The sequence below is a fragment of the Leucoraja erinacea genome, chromosome 7 (assembly GCF_028641065.1).
Source record: "Leucoraja erinacea ecotype New England chromosome 7, Leri_hhj_1, whole genome shotgun sequence".
NCBI classification, from domain to species: Eukaryota; Metazoa; Chordata; class Chondrichthyes; order Rajiformes; family Rajidae; genus Leucoraja; species Leucoraja erinaceus.
The window spans coordinates 6,630,670-6,650,188 of record NC_073383.1 but is presented as its reverse complement, the minus strand read 5'-3'; the positions used below and the strand labels follow the sequence as shown (position 1 = coordinate 6,650,188).

Below are 19,519 nucleotides of genomic sequence, written 5' to 3'. Positions count from 1 at the left end.
GAGGCCCTGACCACGGGGAACAATGGATGAAGAGACTGACTTTGGTGCCTTCCCACACAGTGGGAAACTTTGATTCTGCTGTGCGGGGATGTTTTATGTCAAACTCTATAGTGTGTTGTGTCCCTTATTTTTATTGTATGGCTGTATGGGAATTTCATTTCACTGTGCTATCTGGCACATGTGACGAATAAATGTATCTTATATCTTGTACATCAGACCCGAACATGCATAGCACACACGCCACTGGGAAATGTACATCAGACCCGAACATGCATAGCACACACGTCACTGGGAAATGCACATCAGACCCGAACATGCATAGCACACACGTGGAGCAGAGACACTCGCCCCATTGAGAGAGGGACAGCACAGTCGAACATGCATACACCCCACTGAGAGAGGTAGTGTAGACCCAAGCACTCAGTCCACAACCACAAGGAGAGGTGTAGCAGATCCAAGACACACAGCACACACCCCACTGCGAGAGGTACAGCAGCCCCAAGTTGTTTAATATTCAATATATTTGGTATACAATATTAGTTTTACTTTGTACTATGATGGTGGGGTTGTTGGTATTGTTTTGTATTGTACATATTCTTCTTCTAATAATTTATTACATGTATTGTTGGAGAATAAAAAAAGACACAAACCACACAGCGCAGTGCGAGAGGAGCTGACAGTTGAATCTTGTATTCAGCATTGTTGCCAATAATGTGTCCTCCTGACCTATTCGACACTTAAAGCAGAGTTCTCTGTAAATTCGCTTTGTACTTACAGAATGGCCAGGCATACAGGAGGTGACACAAACCACACAACACACCGCTCAATGTGAGAGGTATAGGAGACACAAGCCACACACACGGCCCCTGGGAGCAGCCAGTCAACATTGCAATGGGCCGACTAACCAACGCCAACAAACAGCCTTCATAAACCCACACAGTACGTCTCCGGCTCAAACACCATCACATGCTTAGAATTCAGAAAACAATATAGACTGATCACATTTACTCTGGGGAAACCAGGTAAATAAAACCCGGGCAAATGTCCTGGAAAACGAGATATACCCAGAGAGTGAGAGAGAGAATATATGAATATTTTATTTAATAACATTCTTAATGTATAATTAGAATTCCAGTTTGGATCTCAAAACGGATCGAAGAAGGTTGCTTTAGTAAATGTCAGTGAATTAAACTAAACTAAACTGGTAAACTAAACGGAATAAACTAAACTAAACGAAACTGAAGTGAACTAAATTAAACTGAGCTAAACTAACATGAACCAAACTAATCTGAAGTAAACTAACATGAACTAAACTGTAATGAACTCAATTGAATTGAATGGAACTAAACTAAACTGAACCGAATTGAAGTGAACTGGACTAGACCAGACTAGACTAGAGTAGAGTAGAGTAGGCGAGACTAGACTGAAGTGTGAGGGGTTATGCGGGCGGCCGGAGCGGCCACCGCCTGACACACATACACACACACGCATGAGCTACTGATAACGGTTTAGCAGGGAGCGCAGACGCTGGGCGGTTGCTCAGACAGCTCTGTGATATCCTGCATCGGGGCCCCAGCCCGCAGCGCCCTCAGCAACCAGCGGGTTGCCTGCAAACGCAGAGTGCCCGCTCTCGAACACGCCTTTTCCCAGCTAGCATCAGGGGGAAAGAGGACAGTCGCGCTGTATGTACATCAAGCAGGTTGTCGAGTCTTACAAAGGGAGCCGGGGCCACGGCGGTGGGAGAACCCGGGTCAGTGCTAAACATGGGCGGCCCCACACCCTCGCTCTTGCTGCTGATAACTTTGCTTCCAGTACAATGCAGCTCAAAAGGTAAGATGCAGGGGGCTACAACTGCCTGTGATCCCAGGGGGGAAAGACTGCTAGATTATCCTGCCCACTCGAAGTCCACGGACTATGTGAATCCGTGCCATTTACACTCCATATATTCACCGTGCTTTTGGGGGAAGATATCGCACGGAAACTGAAGCTGTGCCTTTCAGTTAAGGATGTTTTCCTTTAATTTGGAAGAGTTTTAAGAAGGTATTTGATTAATAAGGGTGTCAGGGGAAGAAGGGAGGATAATGGGATTGGGAGGGAGAGTTCGATCAGCTACGTTTGAATGGCAGAGTAGACTTGATGGGCCGAATGCTCCGATGACTTACGAATGTATTAACTTTAGTCAGTGATTTAAAAATATCTATACAAGTAGAAAGCGGGTACATTATCTACACCCTTTTAGGTGTAAATCTCCCATCTCTCGCAATTGAATCTCCTTGTGATTTGACATCTGCCCGCACGGCGAATCCGTTAACTGGGACACAGCGGATAATGGGACGAAGTAATCTCAGATAGAAACGGTTTATGGGGACGGGGGACTGACTGTGTGTCTGAATGCCCGCTACCCACCGCGACTCCCAATTCCCCTCCTGGATGACTGGCTATCCTGTAAGTAAGAGAGCACATGTCGTACTTTCTCCTTTCCACAGTTTGGTCCATGCGTCAACTGAGAGTTTTGACTCCGTCTGCCCACGGTGTGTGACTGGGTAAAGCGACCCCCCCCCACCCCATCTCCTCCTCTGCAACAAAGCCCCAATCGGCCGCACATTGTAAATTCTTCTAGGGGATCTTTGAGAGAGTTGTCGAGTTGCTAGGGGAACGCGGGTGGGCATGTGACCAGCAGACTGCCAGAATCCGCTCATTCCTCTTGTGCTTTGAATCGGCTTTCTCAGATTCCTTCCTTGTCTCTCCCGTGCAGTCCCGAAGCACTCATCTCCCCCCCTCCCCACTACCCCCACTCCAGCCGCCGTGAGCTCCAGTGAGACTACTTGCCGCTTCTTTGTTGCCCAGGGGAGGTGTGATAAGTGGTCGGCAGCAGCGCTCCTGCCATTACTGTGCGGAGTTTAAAACGCTGCACTGTAATCTCTCTTCTCACTGTAATCTCCTTAGAGAGCAACGCGAGGAACCGGTGACCCCGCTCCAAGCTCGGAAAGCAGAAACGCCGTCTCGGAATAACACTGTCCCAAAATCACTCGCGCATTATTCCCCCGTATTCACACGCAGAATCTGTAACTAAAATTTTAAACTTGCGTTCAACGGAAGGACCACCGTTATGATTCCAGCGGATGTTTGACAAAACTGCCAGTTCCAAAATACCAGTTGACAAAATACTAGTTCCAGGGTTTGTTTTCTGCTTAAGAAGGAGCCTCTAATCTCTAATTGGAGTGATTACTTGGTGTCCCATGGATTTTAAATGAATAGGTCTTCAAGCATATGTTAGGGGGAACAAACGATGAAAAAAAAACTTCATTGTGTGAGTTAGTCCTGTTATTAAACTTGGCATTTTTAAGACGATATGGAATTATGCCATGTAAATAGATAGGGTCCTGTATTGCAAATATCATGTGCATTTTTTACATCTAGATCTGCTGGCTAACGTAAGCCTGATGGGTGAACTGGCCTCTGGTGTTTTTCTGAATCATGCCGGAGTCACCACGTACATGACTGTGTTAAGTTTCATAGCCCAGTGTACGGCGGTAACATTGACGGCAGTTACACTTCCAACTGGGCTTCTTGAAGCCTGCACCTTTTTCAGACTATTCAAACGAGGAGCCCATATTACAGACACTGATACTTATACCCAAACAAGCAACGGGACCAGAAATGTATATTTATCCATCTAAGGCTAATAAATGCCATGTAGACGTATATGTACAAAAAACCATCAGCGTTTTTCAGTGGTAGACACAAAATGTTGGAGTTACTCAGCGGGTCAGGCAGCATCTCTGGAGAATAGGAATAGGTGGAGCTTCGGATCAGAACCCTTCTTCGGGTTCCGACCCGTAATGCCACCCATTCCTCTCCACATATGCTACCTGATCCGCTGAGTTACTCCAGCACATCGTGTCTATCCTCGCCATAAACCATCACCTGCAGTTCCTCCTTACACAGCTTTTTCAATGTTTTTAAAGGGTGTCTGAAGAAGGGTGTACGAAGGAACTGCAGGTTCTGGTTTAAACCGAAGATAGACACAACTGCTGGAGTAACTCAGCGGGTCAGGCAGCATCTCTGGAGAGAAGAAATGGGTGACGTTTCGGAGCGAGACTGAAGAAGGGTCTAGACCCGAAACGTCACCCATTCCTTCTCTCCACAGGGGCTGCCTGTCCCGCTGAGTTACTCCAGCATCTTCTGTCTATCTTTGGTCTGAAGAAGGGCCCTGACCCAAAATGTTTATGAACCTGTCCAAGCATCTTATTGGTATGGTACCTGGTGTCGGAGGTTATGGGGAGAAGGCAGGAGAATGTGGTTAGGAGGGGGAGATAAATCAGCCATGATTGAATCGAAGAGAAGACTAATTCTGCTCCTATGTTCTTATGATCAACCACTTTCTCTGGCAGTTTGTTCCATATACCCGCCATCTTCTGTGCACAAAACCTGTGCCAAATATCTTTAAATATTTCCCCACTCACCTTAAATCTCTATCTAATTTTAAACTCCACCACCCTGTGAAAAAGATTGTGACTATCTACCCTATTTACATACCTCATAGTTTTATAAAGGCCAAATCTCACCCCTCAGTCTTCTGCACTCCAGTGATTGTTTAGGAAGGTCAATGGTTCAATACCTTTATTTGTCACTAGACCAAGTGGGACCCGTTGGGTCCCTGTCAGATGGGAGGCCTGGTCCCCCAATGCAACCCGTTCCCCAACGCAATATTGCACCACTAACCCGTAGCCCCCACGGGAGACGTGGTCCCCCAACTCAACCTGTTGCCGAACGTAAGATTCCAGCACTCCCCTGCCTCCCCAGCACTGGACTTAAAAAACATTCCAATTGCACTTCTCCTGCCTGCCGATTGCAATAGCAATTCACCCTCCCCCTCCTGTTGAAGCACCTGGTACCAGGAGCTGGAGGAAGTGTTGTATGATGGCAACATTGTTGAAAAAGTCGGGTGGAGGACTGTGATATCCCATTCAGGTGAAAAGTTGGTGGAAGCACAGAGTGTTCCTGTATTGCAACTTTGTATCGAAGTCTGTTGAAAGCTGATGCAGCAAGTCTTTTCACAGTAAAAATCTTGTTAGTTGGCTTTTTTTAAACCTTGAAATATCAATAACTGGTGAAATATAACAAAAAATCTGAAGAGAACGATTAGAATGACCACGGGAAAAAGCTGAGTAAGATTCTGCAAATAATTTTGCGCTATTGTGTACCATTTTGGCATAGGAGCTCCTTGAGATCACAGACAGACAGACAAACAACTCAAGACTTTAATAGCATACTAGACCAAGTGCAGACCCGTTGGGTCTGCTCCCCCAACGCAGCCGTTCCCTAACCATAGACCCCACGGGGGACGTGATCCTCCAACTCAAGCGGCTCAGGAATCAGCAGTGCGGCTGTTTTTAAATGGCGTCTTTGAGGCGAGATGCGGGCGCCAGCATCCGTTATGGTCGCTGGCCAGCAGGAGGGGACAAAATGAGTGAGTGGGGGGGGGAGAAAGATTTTATTAAAAATGTGTACATAAACACGACAAAATTTAATGAGTAGATACTTGGAATGAAAAGTGAAATCTCTAGCGAAATTGAAAAAAATCAGGGCGTTTGTGGGTCGGGTGTCGGCGTAGCAACGAATCAAAGGCTGGCAGCCACAAGTCAGAAACACACACAGCCAGCCAGCCAGACACACACAGAGTTTTAATATTGTATAGATGGATAGATAGATATGTATGTGGGTACAGTGAATTCCACTTTTTGTATACAGTTCAGAATTGGCATCAATAGACATAAGTCGTCAAAGGTTACGGGGAGAAGGCAGGAGAACGTGATTGAGAAGGAAGAATAAAAGCAAGCAAGCTAAATATCCTCTTCATTACTTTATCCACCTGCATCATCATTTTAAGGGAGCTGCGAACTTGCGCACCACGGTTCCTCTGTTTTATCTTGTGTTTTACATTACTAGCATCTACAATTTTTTGATTTTCCAAAACTCTCGGAATCTGAAACAAAAAGCGATGATGCCGAAAGCCTATACGTGATTACAATCAAGCCGTCCACAGCGTACAGGTACAGGGTAAAGGGAATAACGTTTAGTGAGAGTAAGAAATGCTGCTGTCGACATAAAGATTTAAAAGAGTGGAGCGAATGAATGAATGTAAAGAATGATTACAGATCCACAGTTTAGTTTAGTTTATTGTCACGTGTACTGAGGTATCACAACATGTGTAGTAGGTCAAAGATAAACCCAAAATGCTGGAGTAACTCAGCGACTCAGGAAGCATCTTTGGAAGGAAGGAATGGGTGATGATTTGGTTTAAAATTCTGCTAAAGACTTTCTAAAGAAGTTCTCGACCCGGAACATCACCCATTCCTTCTCTCCAGAGAAGCTGCCCGTCCCGCTGAGTTACTCTAGCATTTTGTGTCCATCTTCGGCGTAAACCAGCATCTGCAGTTCCTTCCTGCACAAGTCCTTCCTCAGTCTCAATCTACCCCACGTCGGAAGGGGGAGTTGGTGTACAGTTTGATAGCCATAAGGGAAAAGGATCTCCTGTGGCTTTCTGTACTGCAACTTGATGCAACCAGTCTGTTGCTGAAGGTACTTCTCAGGTCTGAAGAAGGGCCTTGACCCAAAACGTCACCCATTCCTTCTCTCCAGAGATGCTGCCTGGCCTGCTGAGTTACTCCAGCATTTTGTGCCTACCTCAGGTTGACCAGTGTGTCATGGAGGGGGTGAGCTGTATTGTCTAAGATACTCCGCAGTTTGAAGAGCATCCTCCAAGACCACCTCCCATGAATCCAACCCCGATTCTGCCCCCAGGAGTATCCCGACAGGATCCACAGATCCCTGGATGGCTTAATGCTGGGAACAGTGTTGGATGGGGAACGTGTGATCCGAGCTTTTACAGAGCTGCGATCTTCGTTTTCCTGACCCAAAACGTCCATGTTGTCCAAAGATGCTGCCTGTCCTGCTGAGTTACTCCAGCATTTTGAGTCTATCGTCACCCTAGTGATTGGCAGCATTCGGTCCAGATTTCTCTCCAGAGTCATAGATTCATACAGTGTGGAAAGAGGCCCTTCAGCCCAACTCGTCCACACTGTACACCAATGTCCCAGCTACACTAGTCCCACTATCTGCGCTTGGTCCATAACCCTCCAAACTTGTCCTATCCATGTACCTGTCCACGTTGGCAGTTCTCCAGTCAAGCTCCTGATGTTTGGGTGCAGTCTGGGGAGCTTGGAACTTTCCAAGTGTTTGACTCTCTTCTAGGAAGCTGGCACCAGTGCTGGGAGAGGGAAAGGGGATTTCCCCGGTTGAATTTAGCTCTTCAAATTCCCAGCACATCAGTGTGCCAAACCAGTTCTCCAACTGCTCCCTACCTCCACCCTGCCACCATTGTAACTGGTCCTTGTGCTGGAAGAGAGAATGGAAAAGCTCATTGGGATCACCGGGAAGCTCTGGATCACTGCCGGGAAACCATCAGGAGGTTTGGGGCTCAGTGATCATACGGAGCAGGAGGGGGGAAGATCGACAAAGCTGCCAGCTGATGTCCGACTGTCGACATCAAACACCACCACCAGAGCAAGCCCTGACATATGATCCATTTCCTGGTATTAAATGACATTTCCAAGTCTTAGGGAAGGCTGAGGCAGCGGAGAGGGACATGGAGGTCAGACACAACCATTTCTGACTTTCAACCTGTCTCTTATCATTCTGGGGATGGAACCCCAAGATTTCCTCCAATATCAGTTTGTGTCGTGCTGAGAAGTATAAAGGGCCTGTCCCACTTGCCAATTTTTTTCGGCGACTGCCGGCGTCATATCAGTGTCGCCAAAAGATTTTGAACGTTTCAAAATCCAGCGGTGACAAAAAAAATGTTGCGATACTTGAAAAAACAACGCACGTCAAACGTCATCACGCCCTGTCACCGCCACGGCACGCCGCATCACGCTGCAAAATTTTCGGTGACCTGATACATCAGTCAAAAAATCGCCAAGTGGGACAGTCAGAGTAGAGCTTTATTTGGAAAGGTCTTTGCCCACACTGGCTACACTGGCCCAGCTACACTAGTCCCACCTGCTACCCTTTGGTTCATATCCCTCCAAACCTGTCCTATCCATGTACCTGCCTAACGTTGAGATAGTCCCTGCCTCAACCACCTCTTCAGGCAGCTTGTCCTATACACTCGCCACCCTTTGTGCGAATAAGTTACCCCTTGAACAGGAATTCTTCAATAAGGACATGGTGTAATAAAAAAAATCACTAGCACCTATCAGTTTTATTATGCATTGGAAATTGAAGCTAATTCATTAAATATATTCAGGAAGGAATTGGTCATTGGGCTAGAATGATCAAGCCGTACGGTGTGAAGGCTCTCTTCTCCATCCTGCCTCCATGCTTTATGACTCTAAGTGTAGACATCATAAATCTGAAATGTAAGCATGAAGGGAAGAGAGCAGTGAGCAGATCAAGTCAAGTCAAGTCAAGTTTATTTGTCACATACACATACGAGATGTGCAGTGAAATGAAAGTGGCAATGCTCGCGGACTTTTGTGCAAAAGACAAACAACAAAACAACCAAACAAATTATAAACACAATCATAACACACATATTCTTTTACATAATAAATAAATAATGGAAGGAAAAGATGAGGCAGCATCTGTAGAAAGAGAGACAGAGGGAATGTTTCAGGTTAAAGTAAAGACGTGTCTCGACACGAAACGTCACCCCTTCCTTCTCTCCAGAGATGCTGCCAGTCCCGCTGAGTTACTCCAGTTCTTTGTGTCCATCTTCAACAAAACTCTTGTTCCACATTTTCTGTCTTTATTTCATTGTATCTTAACCTCTTTAGTTTCTTAATCTACTTTTAGTATATTTCTTACAAAGGTTTGCATGGTAGATCCGCCCAGATTTGGTTGGGTCAGTGGGGAACAGCAGCTGTAGGAATGAGCAGTGATGAGGATAGGAATGCATCAATGTTCAAAGTGAAGGTGATTAATCAATTGGAAAGCAATTTTAAAAAAGGGGAACATTTGCACTTATAGAGTCATCCAGTATGAACATTTCCACTCAGTCTGCCTGCACCTACCTGATCTCCCGGTTGCTGGACACTTTAACTCCCCCTCCCATTCCCACACTGACCTTTCTGTCCTGGGCCTCCTCCATTGTCAGAGTGAGGCCCAGCGCAAATTGGAGGAACAGCACCTGATATTTCCTTGGGCAGCTTACACCCCAAAGGTATTAATATTTACTTTTCTGACTTCAAGTCACCTTTGCTTTTTTCACTCTCTCTATTCCTTCCCCCTTCCCAGTTCTCTGACCAGTCTTACTGTCTCCGACTACATTTTATCTCTGTTTGCTTTGTTGTTGCCTTCTCCCAGCTAACAGTAATCTATTCTACATTTTCCTTCATCTAGATTCCCTTTGCCCTATTTTCACACCTTCACACTTCCTTATCTATCTATCTCCCCCCCCCCCCCCCCCCCACCACCGATGGCAGTCTGAAGAAGGGTCCTGACCCAAAACATCACCCATTCCTTCTCTCCAGAGATGCTGCCTGTCCCGCTGAGTTACTCCAGCATGTTATGTCTATCTAAGGAAACAGACCCTTTGGCCCAACAGCCCCATGCTAACCATTACCCACTCATTTGTGTTAATCCTTCATTAATCCGACAAATCTCCCCAGATTCTTGTCATCTCCCTCCTGATGCCACCATTCATTAGGGGCAATTTACAGCCGCCAACCAACTTACTGACAAGCACATTTATGGGAGAGGCAGAGGTTTGAATGAGGAGCACGAGTGATGATGGGGAACTTGTACTGATGGAAGCTGATAACATGGTCGAAGTGAAGGTGTGATGGTGGTAAAATGTTGATGCAACCTGTGGAAAGACACTGAGATGTGAAAGAGAAGAGGTCATTTGGGGATGTGAGTCTTTGATGGCGATGAGGGATATTTGATCACATTTCCCCATGGAATCTACAGTAGTCTTCGTTCTCCCTGGGGTCTCTCTTCATGTCCAGTTGCCCTCTTCCTTGATGTGTTTCCCTCCCCTGACCTCTCCCCTACCCTATCAATTGAGTATAGGAGCAAAGAGGTCCTTCTGCAGTTGTACAGGGCCCCAGTGAGACCACACCAGGAGTATTGTGTGTAGTTTTGGTCTCCAAGGACATTTGAGGAAGGACATTCTTGCTATTGAGGGAGTGCAGGGTAGGTTCACAAGGTTATTTCCCGGGATGGCGGGATTGTCATATGCTGAGAGAATGGAGCAGCTGGGCTTGTATACGCTGGAATTTAGAAGGATGAAAGGATATCTTATTGAAACATATAAGATTATTAAGGGTTTGAACACGCTAGAGGCAGGAAACATGTTCCCGATGTTGGGGAATAGGAGCAAAATCTTCTGGCTTTGCTGTGGAAATAAAGCAAGAGGATTATGGATAGAGGGAAGAGCAACTCCAGCCACAGAAGATGCTGGAACCTTGACTGCAAGGGCCAGGAAGCGAGCGGTAAGATCATCTCTGACCCTTCTCACCCTGGCCTCACTCTTTGAATCACTTCCCTCTGGAAGGCGACTCCGGACTGTCAAAGCTGCCACAACCAGACATAAAAACAGTTTTTATCCACGTGTAGTTGCTCTACTCAACAGCCAAAAATCTGTAGCCTCCCTTTGATCTGGTATTTTGTTGGTTCACATGCTTGATCAATGGTGTTTTATCACTAATGTTTTATTATTATTAATGTTTAGTGTTTTCTGAGTCATTTGTAACTGTCACTGTATGTCATGTTGTTACTTGTGGGCGGAGCACCAAGGCAAAGTCCTTGTATGTGAATACTTGGTCAATAAACTTACTTACATACATACTTACATACTTACTTACTTACTTACTTACTTACTTACTTACTTACTTACTTACTTACTTACTTACTTACTTACTCACTTACTCACTTACTCACTTACTTACTTACTTGAGCAACAAGGTGCTGAAGGAACTGAGCGGGTCAGGCAGCATCTATGGAGGGAGTGGACAGGTGATTTTTCGGGTCAGGGCCCTTCTTTAGACATGGCACAATTGGCCGACAGGGTTTGGGAACATATAAGAACACGGAATACAGAAAGTGCAGTCAGTTTGGGGTAGATGAATGGGACAGATAGCTTGTCTACGGAGGTCCTAACTCAACTGACTGAAGTACGGCATTACCATTATGACACTCACATGTGTAACATTCTCGAAGGGCCGAATGGCCTACTCCTGCACCTAATTTCTATGTTTCTATGTTTCTATTCTAAGCCACGTAGCTTTTTTAACATGAGACCGTTGATGGTTCAAATTACTAAGTATAATTACTCTGCAATTATTTACTAGTAAATAAAAACACTTTAATGGAAATTACCCCATGGAGCTAGGGGGAAACTCTGGAATTCCCCATAGCAGACTGCGTCTGTACATTCCCTACACATATGTTTGCCGAACCGTTGGCATTTCCTGCGTTTTCTGTTTGATTTCAGATTTCTGCTATCTGCACAAATTCGCATGAAAATACGACGTGAAGGTCTTGCTGTGGAGACCAAGACTTTGGGAATTTTTAAGGCAGAGATTGATAGGTTCTTGATTAGGAAGGGAATTAAAGGTTATGGGGAGAAGGTGAATGGGGTTGAGAGGGAAAAAAAGAGCCATGACTGAATGGCGGAGTAGACTCGATGGGCTGAATGGCCTAAATCTGCTCCTATGTCTTCTGGTCTTTCAACCAGCGATTGGAAACTTTGAAATTAAATTAACAAAAATCCTCCAACTTCCAATTTATTACTAATAATGTTTACAACCAATGCTAGACACAAAGTGTCGGAGTAACTCAGTGGGACGGGCAGCATCTCTGGAGAAAAAGAATAGATGAAATTTTGGGTCAAATCCGAAACGTCACCTATCCATGTTCACCAGAGATGCTGCCTGACCCGCTGAGTTAATCCAGCACTTTGTGTCTATCTTCGGGTATAAAACAGCATCTGTAGTTCCTTCCTACGCTAAAGGGCTTGTCCCACTTACGCAATTTTTTTTGGCGACTGCCGGCACCCGTCATAGTCACAGCAGGTCTCCCAACATTTTCAAAATGTTGAAAATCCAGCGGGGTCCAGAAAAAGGTACGACTCTTTGGGCGACTACTCACGACCATACAGGCGTCACCCCCCCCGACATTGATTGATTATCTAATCTTTTAAACAAATAACAGGGCTGCCAACTCTCACGCATTGAGCGTGAGAATCATGCATTTGGCCAAATTCTCACGTTCTCACGCTGATCACAAATTTCTCACGCTCGGTGGTGAGAAATTCTGTGATCATCGAAAATCTCAAAACTCAAAAAAGCTACAGAGGACCTGAGAGCAAAGGTGGAATACATTAAACAGTTATTAGAGTAATGGACACATTACAGGCTAAAGCATGGGTGGCACAGAGGTGTTGCAACACAACATTTCAAGACCCTGGTTCGATCTTGACCTCAGGTACTGCCTGGGTGGAGTTAGCACATTCTTCCAGTGAGTTTCCTCTGGGTGGCTGACATGGGCATGGTGGGCTGAATGGTCTCTTTCTGTGCTACATCTCATTATGAGCCTTTCTTTACGTTTTGTCTGTAGATTTGTGGTGCACAACTAAAGCGCTCACTGGTCACTGTTTGGGAGATGCTTGTGTTGCATTTACACATTTGGCCAGCACAGTGGCACAGCAGTAGAGTTGCTTCCTCGCAACGCCAGAGACTCCGGTTCGATCCTGACTGCGGGTTCTGTCTATACAAAGTTTGTAAGTTTTGAGTGCCATTTCAGTATAAGAGCAGGGAGGTTCTACTGCAGTTGTACAGGGTCTTGGTGAGACTACACCTGGAGTATTGCATACAGTTTTGGTCTCCTAATCTGAGGAAAGATACTCTTGCCATAGAGGGAGTACAGAGAAGGTTCACCAGACTGATTCCTGGGATGGCAGGACTTTCATATGAAGAAAGACTGGATAGACTCGGCTTGACTGACCCGCTGAGTTACTCCAGCACTCTGTGACATTTCACTTATCCATGTCCTCCAGAGATGCTGCCTGACCCGCTGAGTTACTCCAGCACTCTGTGAAATGTCACCTATCCATGTCCTCCAGAGATGTTGCCTGACCCGCTGAGTTACTCCAGCACTCTGTGAAACGTCACCTATCCATGTTCTCCAGAGATGCTGCCTGACCCGCTGAGTTACTCCAGCACCCTGTGAAACGTCACCTATCCATGTTCTCCAGAGATGCTGTCTGACCATAGAGTTACTCCAGCACTCTGTGTCTATTTTTGGGATAAGAAAAAAAACATGGAATCATTTTATGATTGTAAATAACATGGAGACAGAACAAGGGGCAATGCAGCAGATAAACGACATTAACAATGATATTTTGGTCTCATCCGTGTTTAAAATGTGTTTGGAAAATTATATTTGTCTACTAAAGTGGATTGTTCATCACAGGTATGTCCTGCTGAGTTTTTTATTATTCATTCATGGGTATTGTGACCACCCCTGCTTGTCCTTGGAAATGTGGTGTGTAGGCAGGGACTGCAGATGCTGGTTTAAATCGAAGATAGAAACACAAAGCTGGCGTAACTCAGCAGGACAGGTAGCATCTCTGGAGAGAAGGAATGGGTGGCATTTCGGGCCGAAATCCTTCTTCAGCAGATCTGAAAAAGGGTCTTGAGCCAAAACTTCACTCGTTCCTTCTCTCCAGAGATGCTGGCTCTCCCGCTGAGTTACTCCAGCATCTTGTGTCTATCTTGTCAATGTTGTGGTGGGGTGTGGCATTCTGGATTGGTTACTGTCAATATGGTCAAGGTACTGCTGTGGTGCTGTTAGGTGTGAAACTCATGGACGTTTCCCAGGGATGATGGATGAGCGGGAATATTTTTCCTGTCAGGATGTGTGGCCAGGAGGGAAGCAGGCAGATAAGGATTTGCTGTAACATTCCGACATTACTCTTGTAGATGGTAGAGGTTGTGTGTTTGGAAGATGCTAACAGAGGCTACATGGTCATAAGGTCGTGTGATAGGAGCAGGATTAGGCCATTCAGCCCATCAAGTCTACTCCACCATTCAATCATGGCTGATCTATCTTTCCCTCCTAACCCCATTCTCCTGCCTTCTCCCTAAAACCCCTAACACCTGTACTAATGAAGAATCTATCTATCTCTGCCTTAAAAGTATCCATTGACTTGGCTTCCACAGCCTTCTGTGGCAAATAATTCTACAGATGCACCACCGTCTGACTAAAGAAATTCCTCCTCATCTCCTTCCTAAAGGAATGCCCTTTAATTCTGAGGTCATGACCCCTAGTCCTAGACTCTCCCACGAGTGGAAACATCCTCTCCACATCCACTCTATCCAAGCCTTTCACTATTCGGTACGTTTCAATGAGGTCCCTCCTCATTTTTCTAAACTCCAGCGAGTGGCGGTCCAGCGTTGTCAAATGCTCATCACCCAAAGAGTGCTTTGTGATCGAGAGCAGTGGTTCTTGAACACGGTCCTTATACAGCCCTGGTGCCAGGATGATGGCAGGAATGGAGACGTAACGGAATGGAGGAATGGAGTTTCGGAGCAACGAGGTCCTTCTGCAGTTGTACAGGGCCCTGGTGAGACCTCACCTGGAATCTTGTGTGCAGTTTTGGCCTCCTAATTTGAGGAAGGACATTCTTGCTATTGAGCGAGTGCTGCGTAGGTTCACCAGGTTAATTCCTGGGATGGCGAAACTGACATACGATGAAAGAATGGATCGACTGGGCTTATCTATATTACTAAAAGTCTGTTCTTGACCGGTTTTGGCGATCTGTGCTGCGATATCCGAGAGAATGCCGTCACCTACAGCCGTCATTTTTGGCCACCTCGCTCAGAGCCCCCTCCGCCGCATGTGTGCTGAGGATTTTTCCAGTCGATGAAAAATGACAGAGATATTAATGATTTTACAAAATTCCCCATTCTCTCTGCTGCCCCTGCTGGCGGCAGGGGGGGGGGGAAACTATAAAACCAGGAAGTGGTATGCCTCAATCAGTGTCTGCAAGTTGGAGGAAGGCAGAGGGTCACGTTTCTCTGAGCTGTGAATAACACTGAACACGTGTCAACTCAAATGTAAGTGTCCTTAGTGGTTCTAAAACGCTTGCAGTATATATCTATTGGTTCTAAAATGTTTGCAAAAAGTGTCTCTTTTGGTTCTTCAATGCTTGCAGAATGTGTCCTTTTTGGTTCTAAAATATTTTTTAGGTTTCCCCCCCCCTCTCCCTCTCCCCCCCCTCTCCTCTCCCCCCCCCCACTCCTCTCCCCCCCCTCCCCCCCCCCACTCCTCTCCCCCCCTCCCCCCCTCTCCTCTCCCCCCTCTCCCCCTCTCCTCTCCCCCTCTCCTTTCCCCCCCTCTCCTCTCCCCCCCTCTCCCCCCCCCTCTCCTCTCCCCCCTCTCCTCTCCCCCCTCTCCTCTCCCCCCCTCTCCTCTCCCCCCCCTCTCCTCTCCCCCCCTCTCCTCTCCCCCCCTCCTCTCCCCCCCCTCCCCTCCCCTCACCCCCCTCACCTCACGCCCCTCTCTAGATGTGACTGCAAGTTGGGGGCTATGCGTCAGTAGATAGGGTGGTTATGGGGTAAAAGGAGCAAATGAATAATATTAATATAATATCAAGGGGGTAATTAGCGTGAGTGCGGGGGGGGGGGGTTAGGTTAGTTCGTGTGTGACGCTGCATGCCGCCTCACAACCGCACGTTGGGGAAACAGACCCAACGGGTCTGCACTTGGTCTAGTATTCACTGGAATTTAGAAGGATGAGATGGAATCTTATAGAAACATATAAAATTCTTAATGGATTGGACAGGCTAGATGCAAGAAAAATGTTCCCGATGTTGGGAGAGTCCAAAACCAGGGGTCACAGCATTAAGATTAAGGGGTAGGCCATTTAGGACTGAGATGAGGAAAATGTTTTTCACCCAGAGAGTTGTGAATCTGTGGAATTCTCTGCCACAGGAGGCAGGAGGCCAATTCGCTGGATGTTTTCCAGAGAGAGTTAGATATAGCTCTTCGGGCTAACGGTATTAAGGGCTATGGGGGGGGGGGGGGGGGGGGAAGCAGGAACAGCTACTGATTTTTTGGATGATCGGCCTATATCATGTTGAATGGTGGTGCTGGCTCGAAGGGCCGAATTTTCTATGCACCTATTTTCTATGTTTCTATATTATGTGGTGTATGGACTGGCAGTGGAGCAGTGCTGTGTTTCCTGAGTTCTGCACACACGCACGCACACACACACAGGCACGCACGCACACACACGCGCACACACACACACGTGGAGAGTTTTGCTTCACTTTCCCTCTGAAAACAAAATCTGGCTCCAATCCATGGCCATTAAAGGTAGATACAAGGAATAGTAGATGCTGGAAACGTGCAGAAAAACACAAAGTGCTGGAGTAACTCAAAAGGTCAGGCAGCATCTGCATGGATGGTTCTGCAGGAGAATGAGAGATATGGAACAATCGAGTAATTACTTTAAACCTTGCTCCTTTTCAAAAGTACTTAACTTGTCTACAGAGGTTTGCTTGGTTGACCAGGTATTGGTTAAAGGTTAAGGAAAATGTAATGTAAGCAAATTGTAAACTGAGTACATCAGCCAAGTATTTGTTTACACATAAATTACCTTTGGCAATGCCCAGGATGTCTTATGGAATATAACATTTTAATATATAATTTGGGCAGTGAATGAGTAGCAGAGAGGAGGAGAGGCGTGAATGGTTTAACACGCACCCGTGAGTGCCTGAGCTGACTGCTCCTCCTGGTGTACACAGAGGCTATGAGGGTAAATAACTGATAGGAGCAGAATTAGACAATTCGGTCCATCAAGTCTGCTCTGTCATTCAATCATGGCTGATCTCTCTCTCTTCCTCCTAACCCTATTCTCCTGCCTTCGCCACATAACCCCGTACTTTCTTTCTTTTTAAATCTTTTTATTAGCTTTTTTTCCAAAAACAAAACACAAAGAATAATGATAAACATAATAATGATACTGATACATAGGGATCAGGATTACATTAATGACAGGTATAACCTAAATATGAGTCCAGTGTCAAAATACACATTGAATATAGACCTCCCGGTCTCTATGTAAATATAGTTAAATGTTTAAAAGAAAACTTATTTATATATATATATTAATATATAATTTTAATATATAATTTTATATATATATATATATATATATATAAACAAGACAAAAAGGAAAAAAAGGAAAAAAAGGAAAAAAAAGAGAAAAAGGAAAAAACAAAACCGCCCTAAGCTAGAATAAAAAAGCAAAACAGAATCTGGGCTACAAGGAATTTCAACAATTTAAGTCCGGTTGTCATCGTCCGTTCCACCGTATAAAGGTGAAATAATTTTTGGAGAGGGGACAATTTATGTTGTGTGAAAATGTTGCATAAAACTTCCCCAAGTCTTATCAAATTTAACCAAGGGTTCAACAATGTCACTCCTGATTTTTTTCTAAATTTAAACATGATATCGGTTCAGAGTACCAATGGAGTGTGGTCGGAGGGTTAGAGTCTTTCCATTTAAATAAAATAGATCTTCTGGCAATTAATGTGGTATAACCCCGTACTAATCAAGAATCTATCCATCACTGCCTTAAAAAATATCCATTGACATGGCCTCCACAGCCTTCTGTGGCAAGGAATTCCACAGATTCACCACCCTCCACCCTCTGACGTTTCTGGTCTGAAGAAAGGGTCTCGACCCGAGAGCTCAACAGGGTGGTTATGGGGTAAAAGGAGCAAATTAATAATATTAATATAATATCAAGGGGGGTAATTAGCGTGAGAGCGGGGGAGGGGGGGGATAGTTAGTGTGTGTGACGCTACATGCCGCCTCCCCCTCCCCCCCACAACTGCACGTTGGGGGAACAGACCCAACGGGTCTGCACTTGGTCTAGTATTCACTGGAATTTAGAAGGATGAGAGGGGCTCTTATAGAAACATATAAAATTCTTAATGGATACCACAGGCTGGATGCAAGAAAAATGTTCCCGATGTTGGGAGAGTCCAAAACCAGGGGTCACAGCATTAAGAATAAGGGGTAGGCCATTTAGGACTGAGATGAGGAAAATGTTTTTCACCCAGAGAGTTGTGAATCCGTGGAATTCTCTGCCACAGGAGGCCAATTCGCTGGATGTTTTCTAGAAAGAGTTAGATATAGCTCTTTGGGCTAACGGTATCTAGGGCTATGGGGGGGGGGGGGGGGGGGGGGGGGGGGGGAAGCAGGAACAGCTACTGATTTTGGATGATCGGCCTTTATCATGTTGAATGGTGGTGCTGGCTCGAAGGGCCGAATTTTCTATGCACCTATTTTCTATGTTTCTATATTATGTGGTGTATGGTGTATGTCTGCAGTGGAGCAGACTGCTGGTGGCTCTGCAGTGCTGTGTTTCCTGAGTTCTGCACGCACACACACGCACACACACGCACGCACACACACATACATACATGGAGAGTTTTGCTTCACTTTCCCTCTGAAAACAAAATCTGGCTCCAATCCATGGCCATTAAAGGTAGATACAAGGAATAGTAGTTGCTGGAAACGTGCAGAAAAACACAAAGTGCTGGAGTAACTCAAAAGGTCAGGCAGCATCTGCATGGATGGTTCTGCAGGAGAATGAGAGATATGGAACAATCGAGTAATTACTTTAAACCTTGCTCCTTTTCAAAAGTACTTAACTTGTCTACAGAGGTTTGCTTGGTTGACCAGGTATTGGTTAAAGGTTAAGGAAAATGTAATGTAAGCAAATTGTAAACTGAGTACATCAGCCAAGTATTTGTTTACACATAAATTACCTTTGGCAATGCCCAGGATGTCTTATGGAATATAACATTTTAATATATAATTTGGGCAGTGAATGAGTAGCAGAGAGGAGGAGAGGCGTGAATGGTTTAACACGCACCCGTGAGTGCCTGAGCTGACTGCTCCTCCCGGTGTATACAGAGGCTATGAGGGTAAATAACTGATAGGAGCAGAATTAGCCAATTCGGTCCATCAAGTCTGCTCTGTCATTCAATCATGGCTGCTCTCTCTCTCTTCCTCCTAACCCTATTCTCCTGCCTTCTCCACATAACCCCATACTTTCTTTCTTTTTAAATCTTTTTATTAGCTTTTTTTCCAAAAACAAAAACAAAACACAAAGAATAATGATAAACATAACAATGATATTGATACATAGGGATCAGGATTACATTAATGACAGGTATAACCTAAATATGAGTCCAGTGTCAAAATACACATTGAATATAGACCTCCCGGTCTCTATGTAAATATAGTTAAATGTTTAAAAGAAAACATATATATATATATAAACAAAACAAAAAGACAAAAAGGAAAAAAAGGAAAAAAAAGAGAAAAAGGAAAAAACAAAACTGCCCTAAGCTAGAATAAAAAAGCAAAACAGAATCTGGGCTACAAAGAATTTCAACAATTTAAGTCCGTTTGTCATCAAGTCCGTTCCACCG

The 19,519-nt window shown here is 45.3% G+C and overlaps 1 protein-coding gene across 1 annotated transcript in view; it reads left to right on the top strand.

The window, feature by feature from the left end:
- Window positions 1-963: 963 nt before the first annotated feature.
- Window positions 964-19,519, top strand: part of lrp2a (low density lipoprotein receptor-related protein 2a) — a 281,896-nt gene continuing 263,340 nt past the window's right edge. The window contains 1 exon segment of the mRNA XM_055637704.1: window positions 964-1,830. Within this exon segment, the coding sequence (XP_055493679.1) occupies window positions 1,764-1,830 (67 nt within the window). The 5' untranslated portion in view covers window positions 964-1,763.